This window comes from Ovis aries, chromosome 11 (assembly GCF_016772045.2).
Source record: "Ovis aries strain OAR_USU_Benz2616 breed Rambouillet chromosome 11, ARS-UI_Ramb_v3.0, whole genome shotgun sequence".
Taxonomy (NCBI): Eukaryota; Metazoa; Chordata; class Mammalia; order Artiodactyla; family Bovidae; genus Ovis; species Ovis aries.
In genome coordinates this window covers 32,535,554-32,557,860 of record NC_056064.1, presented here as the reverse complement: position 1 = coordinate 32,557,860, position 22,307 = coordinate 32,535,554, and the positions used below count along the sequence as shown (strand labels likewise).

Sequence of the window (22,307 nt, the reverse complement as noted above, 5' to 3'; positions counted from 1 at the left end):
CTGGTCTCTGTGTGTGGAGGTGTGTCAGGGGGTCCCAGAGCTGACCTAGGAGAAAAGACATGGCCGCAAGAGTCTGCAACACACAGCAAGCTTCATCAGTGGATCTTGGACAGGGCTGCATGAGAGACAAGGTCAATTCATCACAGCTAGAGACCATACACAGAGACCACCATCCAGAAAGGGAGGAGGGGAAGAAGACTCCTTGGGAGGGGGGCCAGGAGTGAGGGCTTGTGTGTGTCCAGTGATGCTGCCCAGTGGGACATCTCTGGATCAGAGAACCGAAGAACTGTAGCAGTTTGCGAGGGTCTTACAACCACAGGCTCTTTCTCATCAATGGCTTGGAGTCATGGGGTGAGGTCTCATGGGGCTTGCAAAGCAGCCAAGTTCTAAGTGGCTAAAACTTTTAGGCTATTTTTAAATAAGTGAATGGGTAAGCATTGGAGTTAGAAGCCAGGGAGCTTTTAAGTAATGGGTCTCAGCCTGCAGTGAAGACGTAAACCACCCAGAGGCCACATTTGGATCATTCCTATAACCCTGTAACTGGGGTCTGGGTGTTCTTCCAAAGTCCATGATGAGGCCACGCCCTGAGCTAAGATTCAGTGGTCCCCCTGAGAGGAGAATGACCACCTGACAGGGGAAAGCCTGAGTGGTCACTGGGAGCCACGTGTCCCTGATGGCCTCAGACCATATCCTCCCGATTCCTTACTGGGGATCACAGCCCCTGTGAACACTTCCTCTTCCCTGCCAGGGGTGGGGAGGCCTTGGCCGATGCCTCCTGCCTCCACACCTGCCTCTTCATTTCCTGAAATGCCTGGAGCCATCTCTTCCATTTGTCTCCATTGATTTAGGCTAGAATGTCAGGGCCCAGAAGGGTCATGAAGCCCAGTGTTTCCAGTGGTGAGTTCCAGGGAATCTAATCCTTGGAGACAATCCGAGAACAAGCATTCAGTGCTCTGATACATCTAGAAAAGGCTTCATCACCTAGTCCCCTTCTAGGGTCTCCCAAGACACAGTTGTAGGTTCAAGGATCCAAGATGATAGTGGAGTGAGTATGTTGTGTGGGGCATCCTTTGGGGAGGTTCTGGAAAGGACCTCGCTGGGGAGGAAAATTCAAGAGTCCTGAGGTCTCCAAGGGTTGAGAAGCTTACAAGGTAGTGAAATTCAGATTTTAATGGTGTTTTGATTTCATTATGGTTGTACAGCGTGAAGGATGGATGAGCTATGAGAGCGATGAGGGAGAGAGAGCAAAAGAGGGACAGAGAGAGATTTAGAGACATAAGATAGTAAGACAAGGGGAGGGGCTTCCCTGATGGTCCAGAGGTTAAGGCTTCACCTTCCAGTGCAGGGGGTACAGGTTTGATCCCTGGTCGAGGAGCTAAGATCTCATATGCCCTGTGGACAAAAAACCAAAACATAAAAAAACAGAAACAATATTGTAATAAATTCAATAAAGACTTTTAAAAAAAGGTGCATATAAAGAAATCTTTTAAAAGAAAAAGACAATAAGACAAGGGAGTCATTTAATCCCCGTGGTTGAATGGACCACACTTTTCATCTGAACCGTGTCTGACCTTGCTTTTGCTGAGGTTTATAACGATTCTCAGGCTTCCCAGGTGGTGCTAGTGGTAAAGAACCCGCCTGCCAATGCCTAAGATGTAATAGAAGCAGGTTTGGTTCCTGAGTGGGGAAGGGCATGGCAACCCACTCCAGTATCCTTGCCTGGAGAATCCCATGGATAGAGCGGCCTCATAGTTGTGGTGGGCTCAGTACTTGTGGACTTAGTTACTCCTTGCCATGTAGGATCTTCCTGGACCAGGGATCGAACCCATGTCCCTGGCACTGGCAGGCAGATTCTTAACCACTGGACCAACAGAGAAGTCCAACAGTTTCATTTTCACACTGTGAAAACTGGGTTGAGTCTACAGAGGCATACTTATGGGATGTAGTGGCTTATGGTCCAAGTTTATGTTTGGGGTGCTTCACCTGCCAACTCTGTGCCCTTGGGCACTGTGGTAACCTCTAGGGGCTGAAGGGGTCACAGTGGTCCACCCCTTCTGGGGTTGTTGCAGATATTAAAGTCAAGGTTTTAGCACCGCGTCTGGGGAGTGCCTGATCAGTTACAGGGACTGCAGTTTGTAATTCCCTCCCCAACCACACGATGTTGACTTTTCCTCATTTCAATAAATCATCTTCCTCAACATTATTTTTAATATCTTCACAGCATTTCGTCTTGTGACTGTACCAACCTTTATCCCCTATTGTTTGAGATATAGCATGTTCATTTTCCTTCATTATAAAAGTGCTGCAACAAATAGCTGCTTTTTTTTTTTTTTTTTTTTGCATATCCATATCTCTAGAATTTCCTTTCTGGATCAAAACTGTAAGGTAATTGCCACACAAGGTCCAGGATTCATCACTGAAGTCCCCTGGAGCGGTATTTCCTAGTCTTAAACAATGAAGAGTAAAAATACTTGAAGCTTTGCCCAGTCTTGCCTTGAACCTCTCCAAAGGTTTTGACCTTGATCTGTGAACTTCCTAGGCTTTCGCTGAGGTTTCCCACTGGTTAAATGGTTCAGGGGGTCACGAGGAAGAAAACATCTGTTCTCAAGTTCAATTGAAGTGCAGCTCCTCCAGCTTAGAAGTGCTCATGGAACAAAAGGAAGCATCGTGGGGACAATGAAGCAGCTTGGGGAATGCTCCCCCAGGTCCCTGGCTGAGATGCTTTGTGTGTGCCAGTTGTTTTGTTTTGCTTTGCTGGTAATGAATGCTTCGCTGCCTGGTGTGGTCCCACCTGCCTGAATCAAGCATTCCCTTGGCTTAGAGTGGACCTTCTCTACTCAAAAACAACCGGCCTCTGCCAGCCAGCCCAGGCTGCCTTCTTGGCCTTTCTTGCCTGGCCTGAGGGACTTGAAAAGTCTGTCCATGCCTCTCCAATCCCCTCACCTCAAGACTGTCATCTCCTCCATCCAAGGGAGCCTCTCTCCACCAGGAGAAGAAAAATGTTCCTTAGGAGTAAGAGTTTTTAGATAAGTTTCAGAGTTCTCAGTCCCAAGTGCAAATCCACATGGGACCCTCTTTCTTGGGTTGCTTCAGAATCCCTGCTCTCGCCTGCTTGTGAGATGCCAGAGAAGACCGCCTTGCCCCTCCACTTGCATCTGTGGAATTCGGCCTTTCTCAGCAACAATGTGTTTGGGAACAAAGAGTTCTTTGTACTTCGTATCGTGCCAATGGCTCCACACGACCATGCTGAGCTTTCTCTCTCCCATAAGTGGAGCAGCTAATGATGCCATATATCCCATGATAAACTGTCAGTCTGTGTAACTGAGGGAATGGCCCTGTGCCAACGTGAGTTTGTGTGTCATAGGCTGCTTTTTACCTGTGTCTTCATTGCTTATTGAGAATATCTTCTAGAGGCTTGGAGATGACATAACTTCAGACACGTCCAGCTACAGCAGAATCTGCACGCGGAAGTCAACACCAGCTTCATTCCTCCTCTTCCCCCTCCCCTCCTCTTCTCTCTCTCCTCCCTCCCTCTCTTCCTTCATCCCCCTCTTCAGCTCACTCTCTTAATAACAAACTGCTCAGAGAGTCTAAATGGGTCTGGATGGGGCAGTAACCAGCCTTCCGAGGCCCTTTCAGACCAGCTGTGTCCGAGCCCCGCCAGAAACGCCCACACAGGCTGCTGGCTGTAAGGAAACAGGAAAGGCCACCCTGCTGGAGTAAACACCCCCCAGATATTGACTGAGTGCTTGGTGGGGCCGATGTGCCAACGACATTCATCCCCTGGACAAATGCCCGATTGAGACTCATCTCTGTTTTTCCTTTGGGGAATTCTGCATAATGGAAAAACATCACAGGTTTGGAAACCAGAGGAGCTGGTTGCAAGTTCTAGCAGGTACTCTCTGGTCCATGGAGGAAAGACCCTCAATTTTCCAAGCCTCGGTTTCCAACTAGAAAATAGTCCTGATTTCCTTCAAATAAGATACTATACGAAATGGCATTTTGGCCACTCTAAGTGCAGAAGACAAGGGTTGCCTCTCACTTCCATGCATCTGCTCTGATTCTGCTCCCTGTCGAGAGCAGTGATGGTCTCATGGAATCAAACCACCAGCCGTGCGCTGGGTCCACCTTGTGCAGGCTGCATGGGTGAGTGACGCTGACAGCTCGGAGGCAGGGTGAGTCAGGGCACTGGGAATGGGGGCCGCACAGGTTGGGGCAATGGGTAGAGGTTATAGGATGTTCTCTTACTTTTTTTTTTTTTAATGAGAAAATAAACTGGGATGCATAAACAGATAAAACGTGTCAGTATCTTTGGTGAAAAAAGGGAATTAGATCACACAACATCTATGGAAGCACCATGAAGAAGGTTTAGATGTACTGTGAATCCAGACAGCTATGTGTGTTTGTCGCTCAGTGGTGTCCGACTTCTTTATTTTTTTGTGACTGCATGGACTGTAGCCCACCAGGCTCCGCTGTCCATAAGATTCTTCATGGGAATCCTGGAGTGGGTTGTCATTCCCTTCTCCAGGGGATCTTCCAAACCTAGGGGTCACACCCAGGTCTCCTATGTTGCAGGCAGATTCTTTACTGTCTGAGCCACCAGGAAGGCCCCCAGACATCAATAAGAGGCTCCAAAAAGCAGTGGGTACCAAGAGTGGACTCTGCAGCCAGGTGCCCAGATTGAATCTGTCCTCTGCCATTTCCTCATGGGGCATCTTGAGAAAGTCACTCCATGTCTTACTGTGCCTTGATTTCCCCCACACCCCATCTTGCCCCAGTCTCCTTCCTCTGAATTCTTAGGCTCTGGAGCAGGAATCTCCAGGAATGCTGGCCTGAGTGGCAGCAGCCTCTGCAGTGCAGTCTCCAGAGTCAGATCCTGGGGGCATCCAGGAAGGCGGGGTGTCTGGGTGTGTGTGGGTTTGCTGGGACACCGTGCTCATTGGTCCCCATCACCACCATGTCAGCAGAGGACTGTGGGAAACTCTTCTCGCTCTCTGTCTCTGTCTCTCTCTCACACACACATACACACACATCAAGTATACATACAATGTATACCTTGCTATGCCTGCCCAGACGCTGACCACAGCTCTGTAACACTCCAGCCTGCACTGGGGCTTACCTCGATTTGGGGCCACCTGACACCATATGATGCAAAGAACTGACTCATTGGAAAAGACCCCGATGCTGGGGAAGATTGAAGGCAGGAGGAGAAGGGGCTACAGAGGATGAGACGGTTGGAAGGCATCATCGACTCTATGGACATGAGTTTGAGCAAACTCCAGGAGATGGTGAAGGACAGGGAAGCCTGGCGTGCTGCAGTCCACAGGATCACAAAGACGCAGACACGAATGAGCAACTGAATGGAACTGACGCCACGTGACGATCTGACTGGATGCTGGCACATCCCGGTGAATGTTAGAAATGATCTACAGCTGAGCCCCCTCCCAGACCACTGCGTCCATGTGTGGTTCTGGGTCTGGGCAAGGACGTTCCCAATCAAGGACTGATTCTGAGGAGCAGCCAAAGTTGAAATCCGAGATATGGAAACAGGCTAAATGGTTTCCCTGTGACTGGGGAGATGCTGCCTGGGGGCAGAACTCCCTCCTGCCTGTGGAGTCCAGCAGAACAGAACAGAAAGCGTCAGGGACCTCCCTGCATGCAGGGGTGCTCCAGACAGGGGACCCTTCACAGAAGAGGGAGATAAACTGCCCGAATTTCAGGAAACTCATTCACTGAAACCAAGCCCCCTTGCCCGGAAGCTTCCACCTAGAGAACTTGGGAGAGATGGAGGACATTGTCTTTCTTTCTTTTCTTAAATTAATTTTTATTGGAGTACAGTTGTATTTCAATGTTGTGTCAGTTTCTGCTGTACAATAAAGTGAATCAACTATACATATACATATATCCCCTCATTTTTGGCTTTCCTTCCCATTCAGGTCACCACAGGGCATTGAGAATTCCCTGTCCTCTACAGCAGATTCTCATTAGTGATCGATCTTAAACACAGTGTCAATCTGTTATATGTGTCAATCCCAGTCTCCCAGTTCTCCCACCCCTTGGAGAATGTTTTCTGAAAGCTTGAAGGGGTCCAAGCGTCAAAGAGTCTGAGAAGCACCCTCCTTTCCTTTGCGTGGCTCTCCATAGCTTTTCCATCATTCTTCCAACCTGTCCTGCCCGACAAGTTAGAATGTTCTCAACAGAGGCTTGTTTATTTGAATTATCTCCTGAAGGTCAACATTTAATCCTGACTTGATTAAAAGCCCATGGAAGACAGAGCTGTAGGAACCCTTTTCCAGGAGCTGTGTGTCAATGCCTGCCTGTGTGACAGGGCAGAGAGAGGTCTAGACAGTCATGGCAGGTGGCGGGGGCCCTTTGTGGCCGGGGGCTGGGATGGGGGTCCTGATTTGGTTCCCTGCTGAGATCCTGTGAAGAGATGACCTGTGCAATGTTTGAGTGCCTTAAAATGATGTTGTTGATAAAGGATGAAACCTACCTGCACACACGTTATACACATAGTGTACTGCATTGGTCTCAAAGTCTGTTTGAGCTTTTGTATACGCTGAAAAGAAAAACCTGAACGAACCTTTTGGCCCACCCCATGTTTCATCTTCGAAGACTTCACTGGGGGTGGGGGGGCACTGAGGACTGGGTGATCACTTTGCTCTGATACAGGCTGGCACTGGCGGTGAGAATGGCCTCGGCATCCCAGCTTTCGGACACACCTGGAGCTCCTCTCCCTCTAGTCCAGGCTGCCCACGCTCCAAGGGCCTCTTGGGATCACTGTGTTCTGGTGAGGACACAAAGCTGGGTGCTGTCTCTTTAAACAGTAGAGGCTGAGACGCTCTCAGGCCACCATGACATATCCCAGCATTGGACCAGCCCCTGAATAAACTGGATGGACGCCTGGTCTGGCTTCAGTTACTGGGGAGCACCACCAGGGCGCATTCCGGGGATCCTGGTGGGAAGCAGCAGGACTAGACCTGCCAGCTGCTGGTGTCTCGGCTGCCCTGTCCTGGGAGGGGCCTGCCTGACACGCGTCTGAGTGTGGAGAGAGCTGCGTGGAGGAAGGGGTGACCCTGTTTGGCCCGGTGAGTTGTCTTGGCAGACTGTGCCTCTGGATGGTGTGTGCTCATGATTTACAGAGCACTTGCTGCCCAGCCCCACACCCTGCAAACCACAAATGGAAAGGATCGCAGGGGAGATGGCGCGTGTGTTGGAAATGACCAGAGAATCCGAGGGTTTCTAAAATCCTTGGTTAAGAGCTGGATATACACTCTGGCTGGGGAGGCCAGAAAGGCCGTTTGGGAGCACCTAGAAACCCCGGCACATCCAGAGATGAAGGGAGGAAGGGGACCAGACACGCCTGCCCTGATGGAAAACAGCTCCACGCACACAGCTGGCAGGTGACCTTGGATTGTAAGCAGGTTGGGGAGAAGCTTCCACTCGTAAGGGAGCCCTGGCCGGGATCTGGGTGTGGCCGAGCTGGTGACATCACCTGAGGCGGCAGCATTTGTCTTCCACAGCTGGGGGGCTGAGTGGGCAGGAGGCAGGGGAGGGGCAGTGAAGTGACTGATTGACAGGGACAGGTGGGTTCAGATGTCCTGCAGTGTGACTATTGTGTGACGTGGTTAATGACGAAAACCTTGGGTGCAAAGGGAAGGAAGAAGAGATGAGCTATGCCTTACCCTGTGTGCACTTTTCTAGATGTCTATATTCATTCAGAAGTTTAGCTGGGAAAAAAGATAAGAAAGGAAGAAAATCCTGAGTAGATATGCTAATATTTATAAAGTGCTTACAACAGTCCCGGGAACCTGGTGATCATGTCAAGGTTGGTTTAATAAATAAAAAGTCTGGATGGCACAAAGGCAGGCAATAATTCCCAGGGCAAACCCAGCCTAGAATATGACCCAGGAGGAAAGTGATCACTCCCATTAGTTTAGTTAGTCCCACCTACAAATGTGCTTTTAATCTAGGGGGCTGATAAGCAATTTTAGTTTAGGGGGTCGGGCTTTCCTTAAAATGTTGTCGTGAGGATTAAATGTGAAATAATATTAATAATAATAGTGACAATTTCCTGGGTACTACTGATCCTTTATTTGGTTCCAGACACTATGCTAAGTATTTCACACACTATCTCTTTTAATCAACACCATTACCCTTTAGAATGGGCATTCTCAGTCCTGTTTGCAGATGAGAAAACTGAAGCACCTGGTACCTCAGCAAACTGACCAAATCCGCAGCCCTGAGTAAGCAGGCTAATCCGGTTTGTTTGAGCCTCCATGGCTAACCAGTGCACCACACCGCCTCTTACAGACCACCTCAGAGTCCTGCTAACCCACCTGCCGTATCACTGGGCAGTGAACAAAAATTTCCCAAGGATTGTCTTTTTAATCTAAGGATTTTTGAAAGACAATTGTTTGAAGAATTTTTCCAAATTATCTTTGCTTGAAGAATGTATAATTAGCTACCACAGGCAGCTGCTTTCAGATAGTAAAATAAGTAGATGCGGGTATTTGAGTCATTCAGAGCGCTGATGTTCTGTGACACAGAGCGCTGGCAGGTGCTGATGACTTGTGTATGACCTGCTGCGTTGGCAGGCAGACCTGTTACGCCCACCTTCCCGCTCCGCGTTCCTGCATCACGGCGGGCTCCCAGAGCGTCTTCCCCTCTTACTGGGGCGCACCCACCCTGCGCCCGGAAGGGCTATCCTCTCTCCCCGTGACGCTGGGCGGACCGCCTTCAGCCGGCTATGAATCAGCTGATTTCCCTGGCTGCTCTTCCCCCGCCTCAAATGGCCAACTCCCCACCCTGTGGCCGGGGACGCCAGCCCAGGCCGGGCATCAAGCCAGCAAACTCGTCTGGAGCGTACCCGGTTGTGGTCTGGATTTGCCCAGCGACCCCCCGGGCGCGCTGTCCTGCAGTGGGCAGCCTTTTCCCCTTCTCCTCCAACTTTCCCCCAAGCAGGCCCGCTAGATCCGTCCCGGGAATCCGAGGCAACTGGCGCACCGCCTGGGCGCAGACGGGATCGCGCGGGGGGGCTCGGTGCGGGTGAGCCCCGCTAGGACGCTGGGGCAGGCCAGGGGCACCAGGACTCCAGGGGAGGGATGTCTGCCTGCGCTTAAGTGCCATCTCCCCCTATCCGTGGGAGGCGCATCCAGGCTGGACCTCCGCGTGGGCGCGGTCCGAATGCGTGCGTCCCAGAGCCCGGCGCTGGGCACCCGCGGGGGCAACCTCTGGTCGACTTTCTCACGTGGGCGGAGGGGGCGGAGGGGCCAGTATATCGGTCAACTCTTGGTCTCGGTAAAGTCAGCGAAACCAGGGGAAACGGAGGTGAGAAAGCTGCGCGGTCTGCTAGTTTCCAGGATAAGTCCCAGCGGTTTTGCCGTCATCGACTTTCTCCCGGGGCGCAGCGTAAGGCCCAGGCTGTCTCCTGCCCTCCCTCTCTCCCCTCCCCGAGTCCCGCCCCCCTGCACACGCTGACCCAGGGACACACCCTACTGCAGCGACGCAGACAGGGCGTTGTTCCCGTTAAAGGGGAACGCCGGGAGCCTCCCTCCTGCCCCTCGCTTGGCGCGCGTAGCCCCGCAGCGCAGCTGTCTTTGCGGACGCCAGCCGCTGAGCGCACGCACGGAGTGTGTGCCCGAGGCAGCTCTGAGGATCTCTGAGGATCGGGGACAGCTATCCTTTGGGCCGTAAGTGCTTTGGCCGGGAGAGTGGAGGAGACGGAGGAGGAATGTGGGCATCTTCCATCGACGGCGCCAGAACGCTCGGAGCGAGGGGGCTTCGGGCTGGCGCGGTCCCCGATCGCTGGCAGAACACCGCCTGTCCGGCGTCGTTCCTGCGGGGCTTGTAAGGGTCTGGTATGGAGAACCTGCGGGTCTATGAACCGCCGGGGGCGCGAGTGCTGATGTCTGGATGTGGGGAAGGGGCGGAGGACTTTTCGTCTCGCTGGAAAGTCGCCTACTCGGAGACTCGCTGGCAAAGCAGTCCCTGCGGTGGACATCTTCAGGGTATAGGGTCCCCGGGGCCCCTCAATTTCTAGCTACATACCGGTTCATCTTTCTCTTGTCTCCCCCCACTTCCCTCCCCCGCCTCCTCGCATGAGGAGTCACTGGATTTAATTTAAACCTTCTGGGAGACGTCAGAAAACCCTGCTTATTTCTTCTCACGTTCCAGGGTTTTTTTTTTTTTTTTTGGAAAGTGTTACTGAAGGAGAGGACGGAGGGGCCTGACTGGGTGCTTTAACACTGAAGTTACTGAATCGTTGTTTCTAGCCCAAGACTCTGTCCTTCAGCAGTTCTCTAAACGCAGCTCCGTCTTAGCAACGTGCGGATCCTCCCGCAGATCAGACCCGGGATGTGAGGTGTGGGGTGAGGACCACCCCGTGGCGGATAGAAGAGGTCCTGCCGGCTCCGTGCTGCTGCGCTTATTTACCCCCGCCTCTCCTTCGCACGGACACTTGCTCCGCTCCAGCCAGGGCCCTGAGCGCATCGGCCCGACCAGCGCCCGGGGAGGGCAGGAGGCACCGGCCCCAGCAATTCTCCCGGGGGGTTCTTTCCTCTTCCCTCGGCTCTCCGCCTTCTCTCCGGGGCCGCGGGTGTCTTTGCCAAGCGGTGGTGGGGTCAGGGCGGCTCCCCCGCGCGGGCCAAACTTGGGTGGAAACTCGGAGCCTAAAGAAACGCGGAGCAGTCTGGGGACCCGGCTCTCCGCCTCGCGCTCTCCCTCCCGGCACGCCGCTGGTATCCCCGGGCCTCTCACAGAGACCTAAGCCCTTGCCCCTCGCCCCCACCTCCACTCCACCGGGAGAGCGCTCGCTCTCCCTTTCCTGCCCCCCTTCCGCAAGCTGGGCCGCCCCCGGAGCGCCCGGGTGGGTGGAGGCGCGCTGCAGCCTCTGCTTGGCACTCTGGAAAAATCCCCCTTCCCGGGAAGACATCGACGTGCGTCGTTCGTACCGCTTGTTTTCTTCCAAAAGCAAAAGATGTTCGGCCCGGCGGGCTGCGGGGCAGGGATGCTATGGTCGGCGGCTGCCCTCTCTCGGCGGCCGCGGGGCGTGGTGGGCGGGCGGCGGGCCAGGCCCGGGCATTCCGAGCGCAGGACCCTCCCTCCTCCCCTCCCTCCTCTCCTCCCTCCTCCCTTCCCTTCTTCCCTCCCTCCCTCCCTCGCCCGCTCGGGCCAGTTCGCCCAACCTCACGTCCAATTCGGCTGTGTCTCCTGTCAGGCCAGACGGAAACTCCGCTGAGCAGAACCCGCCGCCAGAATGCTGCTCCTGCTGCTGGGTATCATCTTCCTCCACGTGGCCGTGCTGGTGCTGCTGTTCGTATCCACCATCGTCAGCGTGAGTGTCCGGCCGGGCAGCGCGCGCGGTTGGGGCGCCCGGAGCTCGCCCCGAGCTTGGCCTCCGGACCAGGATTCCCGCCACGCCCCCTCAAGTTTGCAGATCGCGAGTCTCAGACATCCTCGGGCCTTTTGCGGTTTCTGGCAATCCGCGCCTTTTCAGTAGTTTTTGAGAAAATCAGAGTGGATTCAGGGGTGGGGAGGAAGCAAGCAAGCGCTGGGCTGGGTCAGCACACAGGCGTCTCTTTAAGCCAAAGAATGTGAGTGCAGATCCAGGGTCCTCCCTACCCCCTTCATGTGATAAGCTTGTTTAGCATTTTTCTTGATGGGGCGGGGGAGGCGAGGAGAGGGGACGGTGGTGGTTGTCCTTGAGGAAGGAAGTGGAGAATTTAGGAAGGTCTGTTTTTTCTCCAAATAGCATCCATCAGATGGGTGACTTAGTTCATACTATGGCCTTTAGGACTTGAAACTGGCAAGTTAAAATTAGATTTTCCTTAATGGTTCATAGTCTCAGGTCTGTTTTGTGCTGTGGACAGGGCACCTTCTTAGAAAAGCCTCCTCCAGTACAAACAGATCGTTGGGATAACTTGCATTACAAAATCAGCAGACATCCAGCTCAGTAGGTTTTAAACTTATTTTCTTAAAGATGAGCCCAGACTTGGGCAGTCATGTGACTGTGGTCTTAACTTCTTAATATAGGACAAGTCCCAGGTATGATGTTCTTGCTTGGTTCAAAGATTGAAAAATAATTATGTTGGGGACTGATGAGTTGATTCATCACTTACCAGCATCTTCCCAACATCTTAACTGTAGGTTGACAGGAATTACCAATAAGGAAATGAGTTTAGAGTGGCTGTGGCACGGGGTCTGGCACTCAGGAGATCAGTGGAGGAGAGATGGCTTGGATGCAGGTGTCCTGGCTTAAGTCCGTGGCTCCTTCTACTGCTGTACACACCTTGGCACAGAGCAACTCATATTTGTGAGGTTCTTTTCCACTTACAAAGTGCTTTTTACTTGCAAAGCCCTGGCCCTCCCCTTGAAAACAGGTTTGGGCCAGAGAACCAGGTCTCCCCTTTCTCTAGCACCGTGGGCTCTGGTTGGACAGTCGATGAGGCTGCTCTTTGCCTTGCCTTGGTCTTCTCCCTCCCCATCTCTGTCACTCCTCACTGCCTCCTCTGACTTACTGCGTCTGGTTCTTTCCAGCAATGGATGGTGGGCAATGGACACGCGACTGACCTCTGGCAAAACTGTAGCACCTCCTCGATGGGCAGTGTCCAGCACTGTTTCTCGTCATCAGCAAATGGTGAGGATGGTTTTTTGTTCCACAAACTCGTCCTGGTCTGTCTGTGACATGCCTCTCTCTCCAGACCTAGAAGCGCTTGTTCTTGGAAGACTCAAAAGCTAGATCGGTGTTGCTGGGCTGGGGTGAGATGTGGCCAGGGGCTGGGAAGCCAAGATGAAAGGAGAGGGGTGGTAGCTTCACTGGCTAAGCTGAGATCTCAGGGAATTGTGCATTCTCTCTACCTGGAGAGAAGCCCTAGACCTGCCCTCCTGGTCCTGCTCATCACTTAGTGTAATTCTTTTAGTGAGTGAAAAAATGTGGATGCATAAGCAATGGTGATGCAAAGTCTCAGGCAGATTCTGCTGGGAGTTTTGATCCAATAAGCAAGTTTGGTTTGGTGGTGGAATATCCAGGAGTGCCCTGGGTCTTCCTGGTGCAGTGATGGAGGGGCTGTCCCAGGGACTGATGGGCCCCTTTTGGTCTCCAGTTACAGGACTTCCTCTCTGGGTCTTGGGCCTCAGAGATCCCATTTAGCCATCAGAGCTGTAGAGTGATTCCTTGTTGCAAGCTGGTGCATTGACACTGTTTACATGCCCCCAGGCCGAGCCCGGGGGTAGTTTTACTCTGTCCTCAGCATCTTTGCTTGTGAGATATTGGAAACCAGGCTTTCTTGGGTTCAGGTTAAAGGGATTAATTGGCAGTGGAAGCACACTCTTAGATCCTTGCAGTATCCAGAGGGAGGGAGGGCTCAGCAGGGCCCTGGGGTCTGTGAATGTAGAGAGGCAGTAATAAATACAATACAGTCTTTTTGGTGGCTGGGAAGTGTCTGGTGGCAGCGTGAACTCTGGCAGGGGCCACAGTGCCTGGTGTTGAGGACACAGTGGGCCAGGCTCTTCACAGTCTCATGTTCCAAAAGATGTGTCCTCAGCCTGGACATGAGGCTTCGGTGTGGCCGCAGCTGCCCCTTGATCAAATATTTCTGTTGAAGATGCTATAGCCAGTGAGAGAAACCATTTCAGATGCAGCTGAACAAGGCAGGCGGGGCAGTGGCCATTGGTTCTGGCTTCTCACAGTCCAGTTTCACTGCTGGACTTTCCTTCTCTGGGCTATGTACCCAAACTGTCCCTGAAGCATCACCAACCAAACATCTCTAACTTCAGCATAAAGGGAAACTGCTAGAACTACTCGAGGAGGACAGCCAAGCAGTAGAAAGCACTGTTTTATGTGTCTGCTTTCCTGGGGGCAAGAAAAGAGAGACCCCAGTCCTTGTGGAAGGGAGCAGTCCTTAATTCTCTTCTCTGAGTCTGTGAAGGATATTGAATTAAAACCACCCTTGAGGCTGCGTGGTGAGTTGGTAGCCAAGTAACTGAAACCCTCAGGAGTGTCTGAGCAAGTGGCCGGAGCACTGCTTGGCCCCAAAGCCGCAGCATCCGGTGTCTCCTGGGCAAGGTCTGGCTGAAGTTCCCCGAAGGCTGAGAATGGGAGGTGCTCTGCTCCCTACTGACACCTGGTGGCCATGCATGGTGACTCCGCCCACAAGGGCTGGCTTTCCCTGAGACCCGGAGTACCCATTGGCACCTCCCCCAAGTGGTGTGTGGCCATGTGGAGTTGGCAGGGGATTCTACACTCACAGGTCCGGAAGGGGCAGTTTTGGCAGGCATGTTCCAACCCGGCTGGGTTTCAAGAGGGATGAGTCGGCAGAGGAGCAGGGATCTAAATTGTACTGCAGCAGGGCAGCGATATTTGTATGAGGCTGGCCTGCCTTCTGCATCAGCCGCGGTCAGTTACGAATGGCTGCTATACTGCCCTACCAGCAGCTCCCAAAGAGGCACCAGTGTCATTTCAATTGGGAACTTCCCATCGCTCAGCTAGCTCATCTTCTTGGATTTGCTGACAGTGACCTTGGAGTGTTTTATCTTGGATTTTTATCCAAATCCACATTGTTGCTTTCCTGGGGCGGGAGGTTCCAAGATCCTGCTTATCCCCTACACGTGCCTTCGTGCCTTCTCGTCTCTCCCAGGAAGGGCGTTTTTGAGGAGCTCTGGACAAGCTATGTTTGTTTGCACTTGAACTTCTAAGTAAGATGTTCCCATTTCAGCTTCCCCAGTGGTCAGTATCTCTGTTCTCATCTTCTGATGGGTCAGCTTGTATTACAGCCTAAGCTCTGGTGGATTTGAAGCTGGTGGGCCTCCTTTGCCTTTTGGATTGGGTTTAACCATTTCTGTGCCAAACAAGAGGCAAAAAAAAAACATAATTAAGAAAAAAATTAGACTGCCTTTACAGATGAACCCTGTTAGTCATAAACCAGTCACCTTGGTTTGTATTTGCTCTTAGAATGTTTCAAACATGCCTTTTATTTGAGTCATTGAAAGTAGTTTTTTATTGATACTTGTTTGTGAAGAATATGTCGACAAGTTTGTTATGTGAAAATGCATTGGTTTACATGACTTGCTATTTTTTTTGAAGGGGCATGTCTTTCCGTGAGTGGTGCTGGAGCCCTGCGCCTCTGCAGGGCTTCATTCTTCTTTTTTTTCCTTATATGAATGGTGCTTGTCACCGCATTGACTGCATGGCAGTCAAACGTCTATGTTACATAGTTGGATGGAGACAGATTTTCCTTGAACTCCCTCTTTGTATTAGAGTTGGTTTTAGATTTCTTACTAAATGCCCTCAACTTTGTCTGCTTTTCCATTATCTAAATGCATTTACATACCTTTAGAATATAGATCCCTGGCTCTATCCTGATACTGGGTACAGGCAGAGGTGAAGGAGGCCAGTGAGGGAATATTTATCATGACCTTGTTTTGAATGCCTCTTGGCCCAGAGCATACAAGGACGTGTAGACTCTAGACTTTGGCCCTGAGAGTCCTGAGCTCTGTGAGGAGTCAGGAGATCACTGCGGGGGGATGAAGACAGCATAGGCCAGATGCCTGAGGAGTGGGGGCAGGTAGGCAGAGCCAGAGTTCAAGGGAGGAAGTGGAAGGCAGGTCTCCTGTGGGAGGTGGGATTTGATCCATCCTCCAAAGGATGGGCAGGATTTAAATAAACACAGGCAAGGAGGAGGCAATTCCCTGTCGAGGCAATGACATGACCTAAAGCAAGGGGAAAGGTAATGGAGGGGCGCGTTAGACCAACAGCTGACTAGCACTCCGGGCGCGTTAGCCCAACAGCTGACTAGCACTCCGGCTGGGATTAAGGTTGACCCCATAAAACAAAACATCTTTAAATGATAGTGACTTAAATAAGATAGTTTATTTCTCTCTCTTTCAAAAGAAGTATGGAAATAGGCAGCCTAACATAGATATGGCAATTCCAAGAAACTATCAGAGCCATAGGCACTTTCTACCTCATTTCTTTGTCTAATCCTTATGGAGCAGACAGCTGCTACAGCGCCAGCCATTTCATCTGTGCTTCAAGCCACAGAATAGAGAAAGGAGGAGAAGAATGTGTCCCCCTCCCTTTTAATGAAACATCTTCAGATAGACCACACACTTCTGTTTTTGTCTTTTCCTGGAAGTCAGTCACAGAGCCACACCTAGTGTCCAGGGAGGCTGAGGATGGAGTCATTTGACTTCATGGGAAGCATGACTTCTCGACTCACAGAAATTTAATAGCAAGCACCTCCCAGTAAGCCTGGCTTCTCTTCAAGGCTGTGACCACCCTTGTCCATACCCAGTCATACTCTGACAATAGCTCTGGTGCGTCCTGTGCTGTTTCAGAGTGGAGCCCGATTACTTTAGGATTCTGCAGACAGTCCATCTCTGCCGTGTCCTGGGTCCCTTCAGCAGCACAGTGACCTGTGTTGGCAATCGGATGACCCTTCGACTTCCTTCTCTTTCTTTCCGCTCCCCCAGTCATTCATAGCTCTTACTGTTTCATGATGTCTCTTGAATCCTTGTTTCCTCCCAGTCTAGTCCTCTCTTCTGACCTCCAGACCAGCCTGGCCAGCCACCCACTGGACAGTTCTGCTGGGATGTCTCAGAGGCGTCCCCAAACCAGCCAGCCTTCATCCTCCTCCACCTAGTCTCCCCCTTTGACAGTTTCCAGTATTTTAGTGGATGCTGTCTCACCGTCCAGTGAGCTTCACACTCAGAGTCTGCCTGGATGTGTCTCCTCTCCCTTCTCAGAATCATCCTGGTCCACTGGTCACTCGTCGTCCCCACCCACATCGCACCAGGGCCACTGCAGAGCCTCCTCACTCCTGATCTTTCTCTCTTCATTGTTCCTCATTTTGTGCATCGAATCCAGGATGATATTTAAAAATACAACCTTGTCATATCACTCTCAATTTAAAACCTCTCAGAGGTCCATTTGGTCTCCATCTTCAGATGAACATCTTTGCTAAGGTCCATACGTTTACCTGAATGATCTGCTCCTATTAAATCTCACCTCATCTCTTCTCCCCTTCATCTTGGCATTTCGGCCTTCTCTCACTTCAGTGATCATGGACTGCCTGCCTCAGGATGCCCCCTCTCCTCCCTTCTCCCCTTTCTCCCTGGTCCCCTCCCTTTTCTCCTGTGTCCTTTCATTCAGGACTATTCACTGAACACCTGTCCTGCAGAAGATTCCACTGCGGACACTGAGGGTGCCAGTGGATGAGAACTTCCATTTTACTGGGCAGATCAGTCAATAAATGTGGGTAATCAGGAGGCAGTGATAGGAAGGATGAGGAGAATAAAGCAGGGTGATGTGTGGTGAGGGATTGAGGTGGGGAGAAAATGATCTCTTGAGGATGACCAGGAAGGAGTCAGCCACAGGGACATCAGGGGGCAGATTCCAGACAGTGGGACTTCCTGAGGACAAGGTCCCTGGGGCAGGAAGGAGCCTGGCAAAGCTGATGCACAGAGAACACAGGGGATGGAGAAGCAAGCCAGCCTGCAGGGTCTTCTAGATCCCAGGAAGGACTCTGTGGCATGTGGATGGGGTTCTAAGTTTCATGATTTAATTTAGACCTGCTCTGTCTTGTATGCATTTCTCATCTGTTCTATTCCAAGTTGGAGTAACAATCCTGTGCATTTATAAGGCAGAATATGTCAGAAATCTTACAAAGAAGAAACCCACCTTTCTATTTCCAGCAGTAGCGACCTTATGGCCAGCAGTAGGTTGTGGGCAGCCTTAGACCAGGCCTGTGGATTGAAAGTTAGAAAACAATAAGTCTGGCCAGTCTCAGGAGCCCCTCCGTGACTTGAGTGCTCTGTGTCTCCTGGGGCTCTATCTCCTGTGATCGCCAGGTTTATCTTGTTTATCCATTTGGTGGCATTGCCATTTCAGCAAGGACATCAGACCATTTCCTGGTCTGTGGCTCAGCTTTTGGCCAACAATTTTAAGAACATAGGAGGCCCTCTGCACTTAGGGGCTCATGTTTTGCAATTTAGCATCTTTGTGGCTCCCTGGGCTGACCCACAAGCTCTGCCCCAGCAATGGCTCTGGATTCTACACACCCTTGTGGGATGCAGAGGTCCCGGCGGGCAAGGGAGGTGCAGGGTGGGACGAGGCGTCCTGATGCTGATGTTTCAACCCTTGGAGTCTCTCATCAGATGCCAGCACCTAGGAGTAGATTCAGAGGCTTGTGCAGACCTGTGTCTCACCATATGGTGCTGGATGCTCAGTCTTTGCTTTTTAAAAAATGTAAATTGCTTTCCCAGGATTTTATCAGTGTTGAGAAAGCATCCTTTGTAGTTCAGAAGCCGGGATTGGCCATGGGGTGGCTTGAGGGCCTGGATGCTGTCTTTTGGTGCTCAAGAAAAGGATGCCTGGCAGGAAGCCTTCTGAGTATGCACTCATCAACACACACATAGACTCTGACGCTGGCAGGGGCTTGGGAGGTCATCAGACCCATCCCCCTGCCCCATGTCACTCACTTCAGACCCCTCTGCAATGTACCCATTATATGCTCATCCTACCAGTGACAGGGGACTCACTACCTTTCAAGAGACTCCCTTTCATTTCAAAGAGCTAACAGAGTGGTCCGTTCATCAATTCTTTAACTAGACTGAGCGTGTGCTAGGTACTGGGCACTGTTCCAGAAACCGAGCCAATGGAGCTGAACAAGAAATACCAGTCCCTGCTCCAGTGGATGGAGCTCACAGTTACTCAGGGGAGATGGAGGAAAGACGATGAATGAGTCATTGTGGGCAGCAGACAGTGCTCTGCAGGAGACAGCCTGAGCAACGGATAGCAGGGCGCCACTAGGGAGGAAGCAGCTGGTCACCGAAGGCCTCTTCCTGCCAGAGTCACATGGACGGAGGCTTAAAAGATGGGAGGGACCAGCTGTATGAAGAACCACAGGAGGAACATTCCAGGAGGTACTGGAAAGGGCCAGGTCCTTAGGCAAGGAGGAGTCTGGTGTGACCACCAGTGCTGGGCTGACTGAGTGTAAGGCTGCAGGCAGGAGAGGACAGGCTCTGATGCTGAAAAAGCCAGCCCGGACATACAGAAGGGTCTGGATCAGAAGGGTGGTGTGATTTGATTTGTGTTTTGAGAACGCATTCTGGCTGATATATTGAGAAGGTACAGTGTCAGCAAAGCACTTGGATTTAGGAATCTGTGGCTCAGGGTAGACGTCTGGCATGGACATTCAGCTTTGGGATCATCGGTGTCCGTAGGAGGGTATTTAATGTCTGCAGGGGAATTGACGAGAGGAGAGGTGGAAGGAGCAAGGGGACCAGTGTGAGTCTTGTGACATCTGGTGGCTGATGGGGGCAGGAAGGAGCTGGCAGAAAGGTTGGCGAGGAGGGGCCCATGATGTAGAGGGGGTGAACTGCTGTGGGATACTGTCATTAAGAACTTACTTAGCTGTGGGACTTCCCTCATGGTTCAGTCGTTGGGCCTCTGAGCTCCCATTGCAGGGAGCATGGGTTTGATCCCTGGTTAAGGAACTAAGATCCCACATGCTGTATGGTACAGCAAATAAAAAAATAAAGCAACTTAAAAAAAAGAAAGAAATCACTCAGCTGAGGCCACGTCAGTCCCCTAAATTTTCAGTGGTTTGTGGTTGTCTTCAGTCATGCCTGGAGGCTTGGACCTCATCCTCAAGGTATCTAAATCCCTGTTGTGTCCCTGGAAGCTGTGGTTTTATCTTTCCGGGTCTCCCCTTCTCCAGGTGGTGCTTTGTCCTTGCAGTGACCTTTCTGGTGCTGGTGACAGTTCTCTGTCCCCCATCCCCGCCTGTGTAACATGTTGTCTCTGGACCATAGGCATTGGCCTCCCGGTACCGCTCAGCTGCTGGCTTGTGGTTGGCCTGGCAGGTAGATGCACAGAGAGGGGGGACTCTCTCCTGTGGCCACCCCATTCATTCTCCTCCCCACTAGGCTCTGTGGATGCCAGACCTAAAGAAAGGCTGAAGGATCATTTAACTCCTTAGATTTCAAACATGCTTTTGAACTTCTTGGGCTTCCCTGGTGGTTCAGACAGTTGAGAATCTGCCTGCAATGCAGGAGACCCATGTTCAATCCCTGGGTCGGGAAGATGCTCTGGAGAAGGGAATGACTACCCACTCCAATATTCTTGCCTGGGAAATCCCATGGACAGTGGAACCTGGTGGGCTACAGTCCATGGGATCACAAAGAGGTGGACAAGACTGAGCAACTAATAACAGTTTGAACTTTTCAGCACCCCAGTGGATTGGCACCATGAGTCCCTGCTTTTCTGCACAGGGTCTGCCTCTCAAAAGCTGGTTACCTGGGGCAAGTGCCCTCATGACCCAATAGGGTAACTGTGGAGGCGAGACCTGGGGTGGTTGCCCATCACGTCCCATGCATCCTGAGTCCTCTTCCCATTCAGGATATAATTGTGACATGGGGGGATCTTGAGTGGACACCGACTTTGAGCTGGGCCTTGGAAATTGGGTAGAACTTCAGTAGGTGTGGGGAGAGAGGAGAGTGCATAGTTTACTGAGCTTGGGGGCTGGTGGCTCTTAATTTCCATGATGCTTGGACAGAAGGCTTCTGATTGTTTGCATATGGAGAATGCCTTTTAAACCCAAAGATCCTGAACCCCTCCCTCCACCAGGCATCCCCTTCTCCTCTGTACATCCCCTACCTCCCCTGGGCAATTGAAATATCTTTCTCCTCTCTTCCTTTCTGAAGTCACTGTGGCCAGACTCCACATGTTCAAGTGTTCTTGACAACACCAACACAAAGGGTTCTCTGATCAATCAATTTGGAAAAGACTATTTAAAATCTACTCAGGCTTTTCTTTTTAATGGTAAGACTTTTCAGAACCTTGAGTACCTCACTGTACGTTGCAGTGTCCAAGGAGAGACGTTAATATACTTGACCATGGAAGCCACTTCCTCTATTTTTCTGTGTGTGTGTTAGGTGGCTCCGTTGTGTCTGATTCTTCGCGACCCCATGGACTATAGCCCACCAGTCTTCTCTGTCCTTGGGATTTCCCAGGCAATAATACTAGAGTGGGTTGCCATTTCCTTCTCCAGGGGATCTTCCTGACCCAAGGATCAAACTCACATCTCCTGCATTGGCAGGTGGATTCTTTACCACTGCACCACCTGGGAAGCCCTCCATTTTTCTGTTTAATCAACAACAGTGTTTTGGGAAACACAGCCTAACCTGACCCTCCTGTTACTAGAGTTTTCCAACCAGGGAATGGAGGAAGCCTGAAATAGCTGGACATTTTCAGTAACCTCGGAACCTCAATGACTGTATTATATTCCCTGTTCCAGTTTGAAGACTAGCAGGAATAAGACTGTTGGTGTCAAACCACATGTATTAATTAGACTCTGGAACAAATTCCTCTGCCCATGAGGAAGCCTCTTGGTCAGGAGGGCAATTAACCAAGTGACGGTGTTGGGTGCAGCTGAGCGCCTGGAACATGAGTTCACTCATCGTCAGCCAGAGGTTTAGCTGGAGTTGAAATGCGCCCCAGGATTAGACTTGAAAGAGCCTCCCCCATGGTCTCCCTCACCCTTGTGAGCTCCCGGCCAGGGTCTGTGGGCTGAAAGACCCCATATGGCTTTCTCCTCTGGCTGCATCCTTGTGGGTCCCAGGGAAAGTGAACCTGGGGCCCAATTTCAGAGCTCCCAGCTGGGTGGGATGGGAAGAAGCTGGAACCCTGGGCAAGGACCACTTGGTCCCTGATCTGGCTCCTGCCAGTGGGCAAAGCAAACATACAGCAAAGTCCTCCTGGATAGGATGGAGGCTGCTCGCAAGTCAGCAGCCTCTGGAATGACATCCATCCCAAGAAGGAAGGAAAGTGGCAATTTGTGGGACGTCAGTGGGGAGGGTGCCAGCTAGTTCAGTGGTAAAGAATCCATCTGCCAATGCAGGAGACGTGGGTTTGATCCTTGGCTCGGGCAGATCCCCTGGAGAAGGAAATGGCAACCGGCTCCAGTATTCTTGCCTGGACAGTCCCACGGACAGAGGAGCCTGGAGGGCTACAGTCCGTGGGGTTGCAAAGAGTCAGACACGACTGAGTGACTAAACAACAGCAACAGCGGGCAGGGAGGTTAGCGGGTGGGGCAGCTGCTTTGAAAGATGGCCCAGCATTCTGGACAAGGGCGGCTCTCACTCCCCCAGCGGTGATTCACCCCAGTGGCTCCTTCCTCCTGGCTTGGCCTCCCCAGTTCATGCTCTGACTCAACTGCTACTGCCCTTCCTTTCACTCTTGGTGGAGTCAGAGAGCTTTTGTGAATTGCCAGAGTGGGACTCAAGGCTGGGAGGGCAGGCACTTGGGT

General features: G+C 51.7%; 1 protein-coding gene across 5 annotated transcripts in view; it reads left to right on the top strand.

Moving 5' to 3' along the window:
- The first annotated feature begins 6,916 nt into the window (after positions 1 to 6,916).
- The window catches only part of PMP22 (peripheral myelin protein 22), a 28,331-nt gene continuing 12,940 nt past the window's right edge, over positions 6,917 to 22,307 (top strand). For 2 of the 5 annotated variants that reach the window (XM_012185102.4, XM_060394690.1), the window contains exons 1-3: positions 6,917 to 7,088; positions 11,219 to 11,335; positions 12,538 to 12,637. In XM_012185102.4, coding sequence (XP_012040492.1) covers positions 11,258 to 11,335; positions 12,538 to 12,637 — 178 coding nt within the window. In that variant the 5' untranslated portion in view covers positions 6,917 to 7,088; positions 11,219 to 11,257. Of the gene's footprint in view, positions 7,089 to 9,558; positions 9,693 to 11,218; positions 11,336 to 12,537; positions 12,638 to 22,307 lie in introns of those variants that run through there. The other 3 variants (XM_012185101.5, XM_060394689.1, NM_001163047.1) reach the window with 2 other exon arrangements.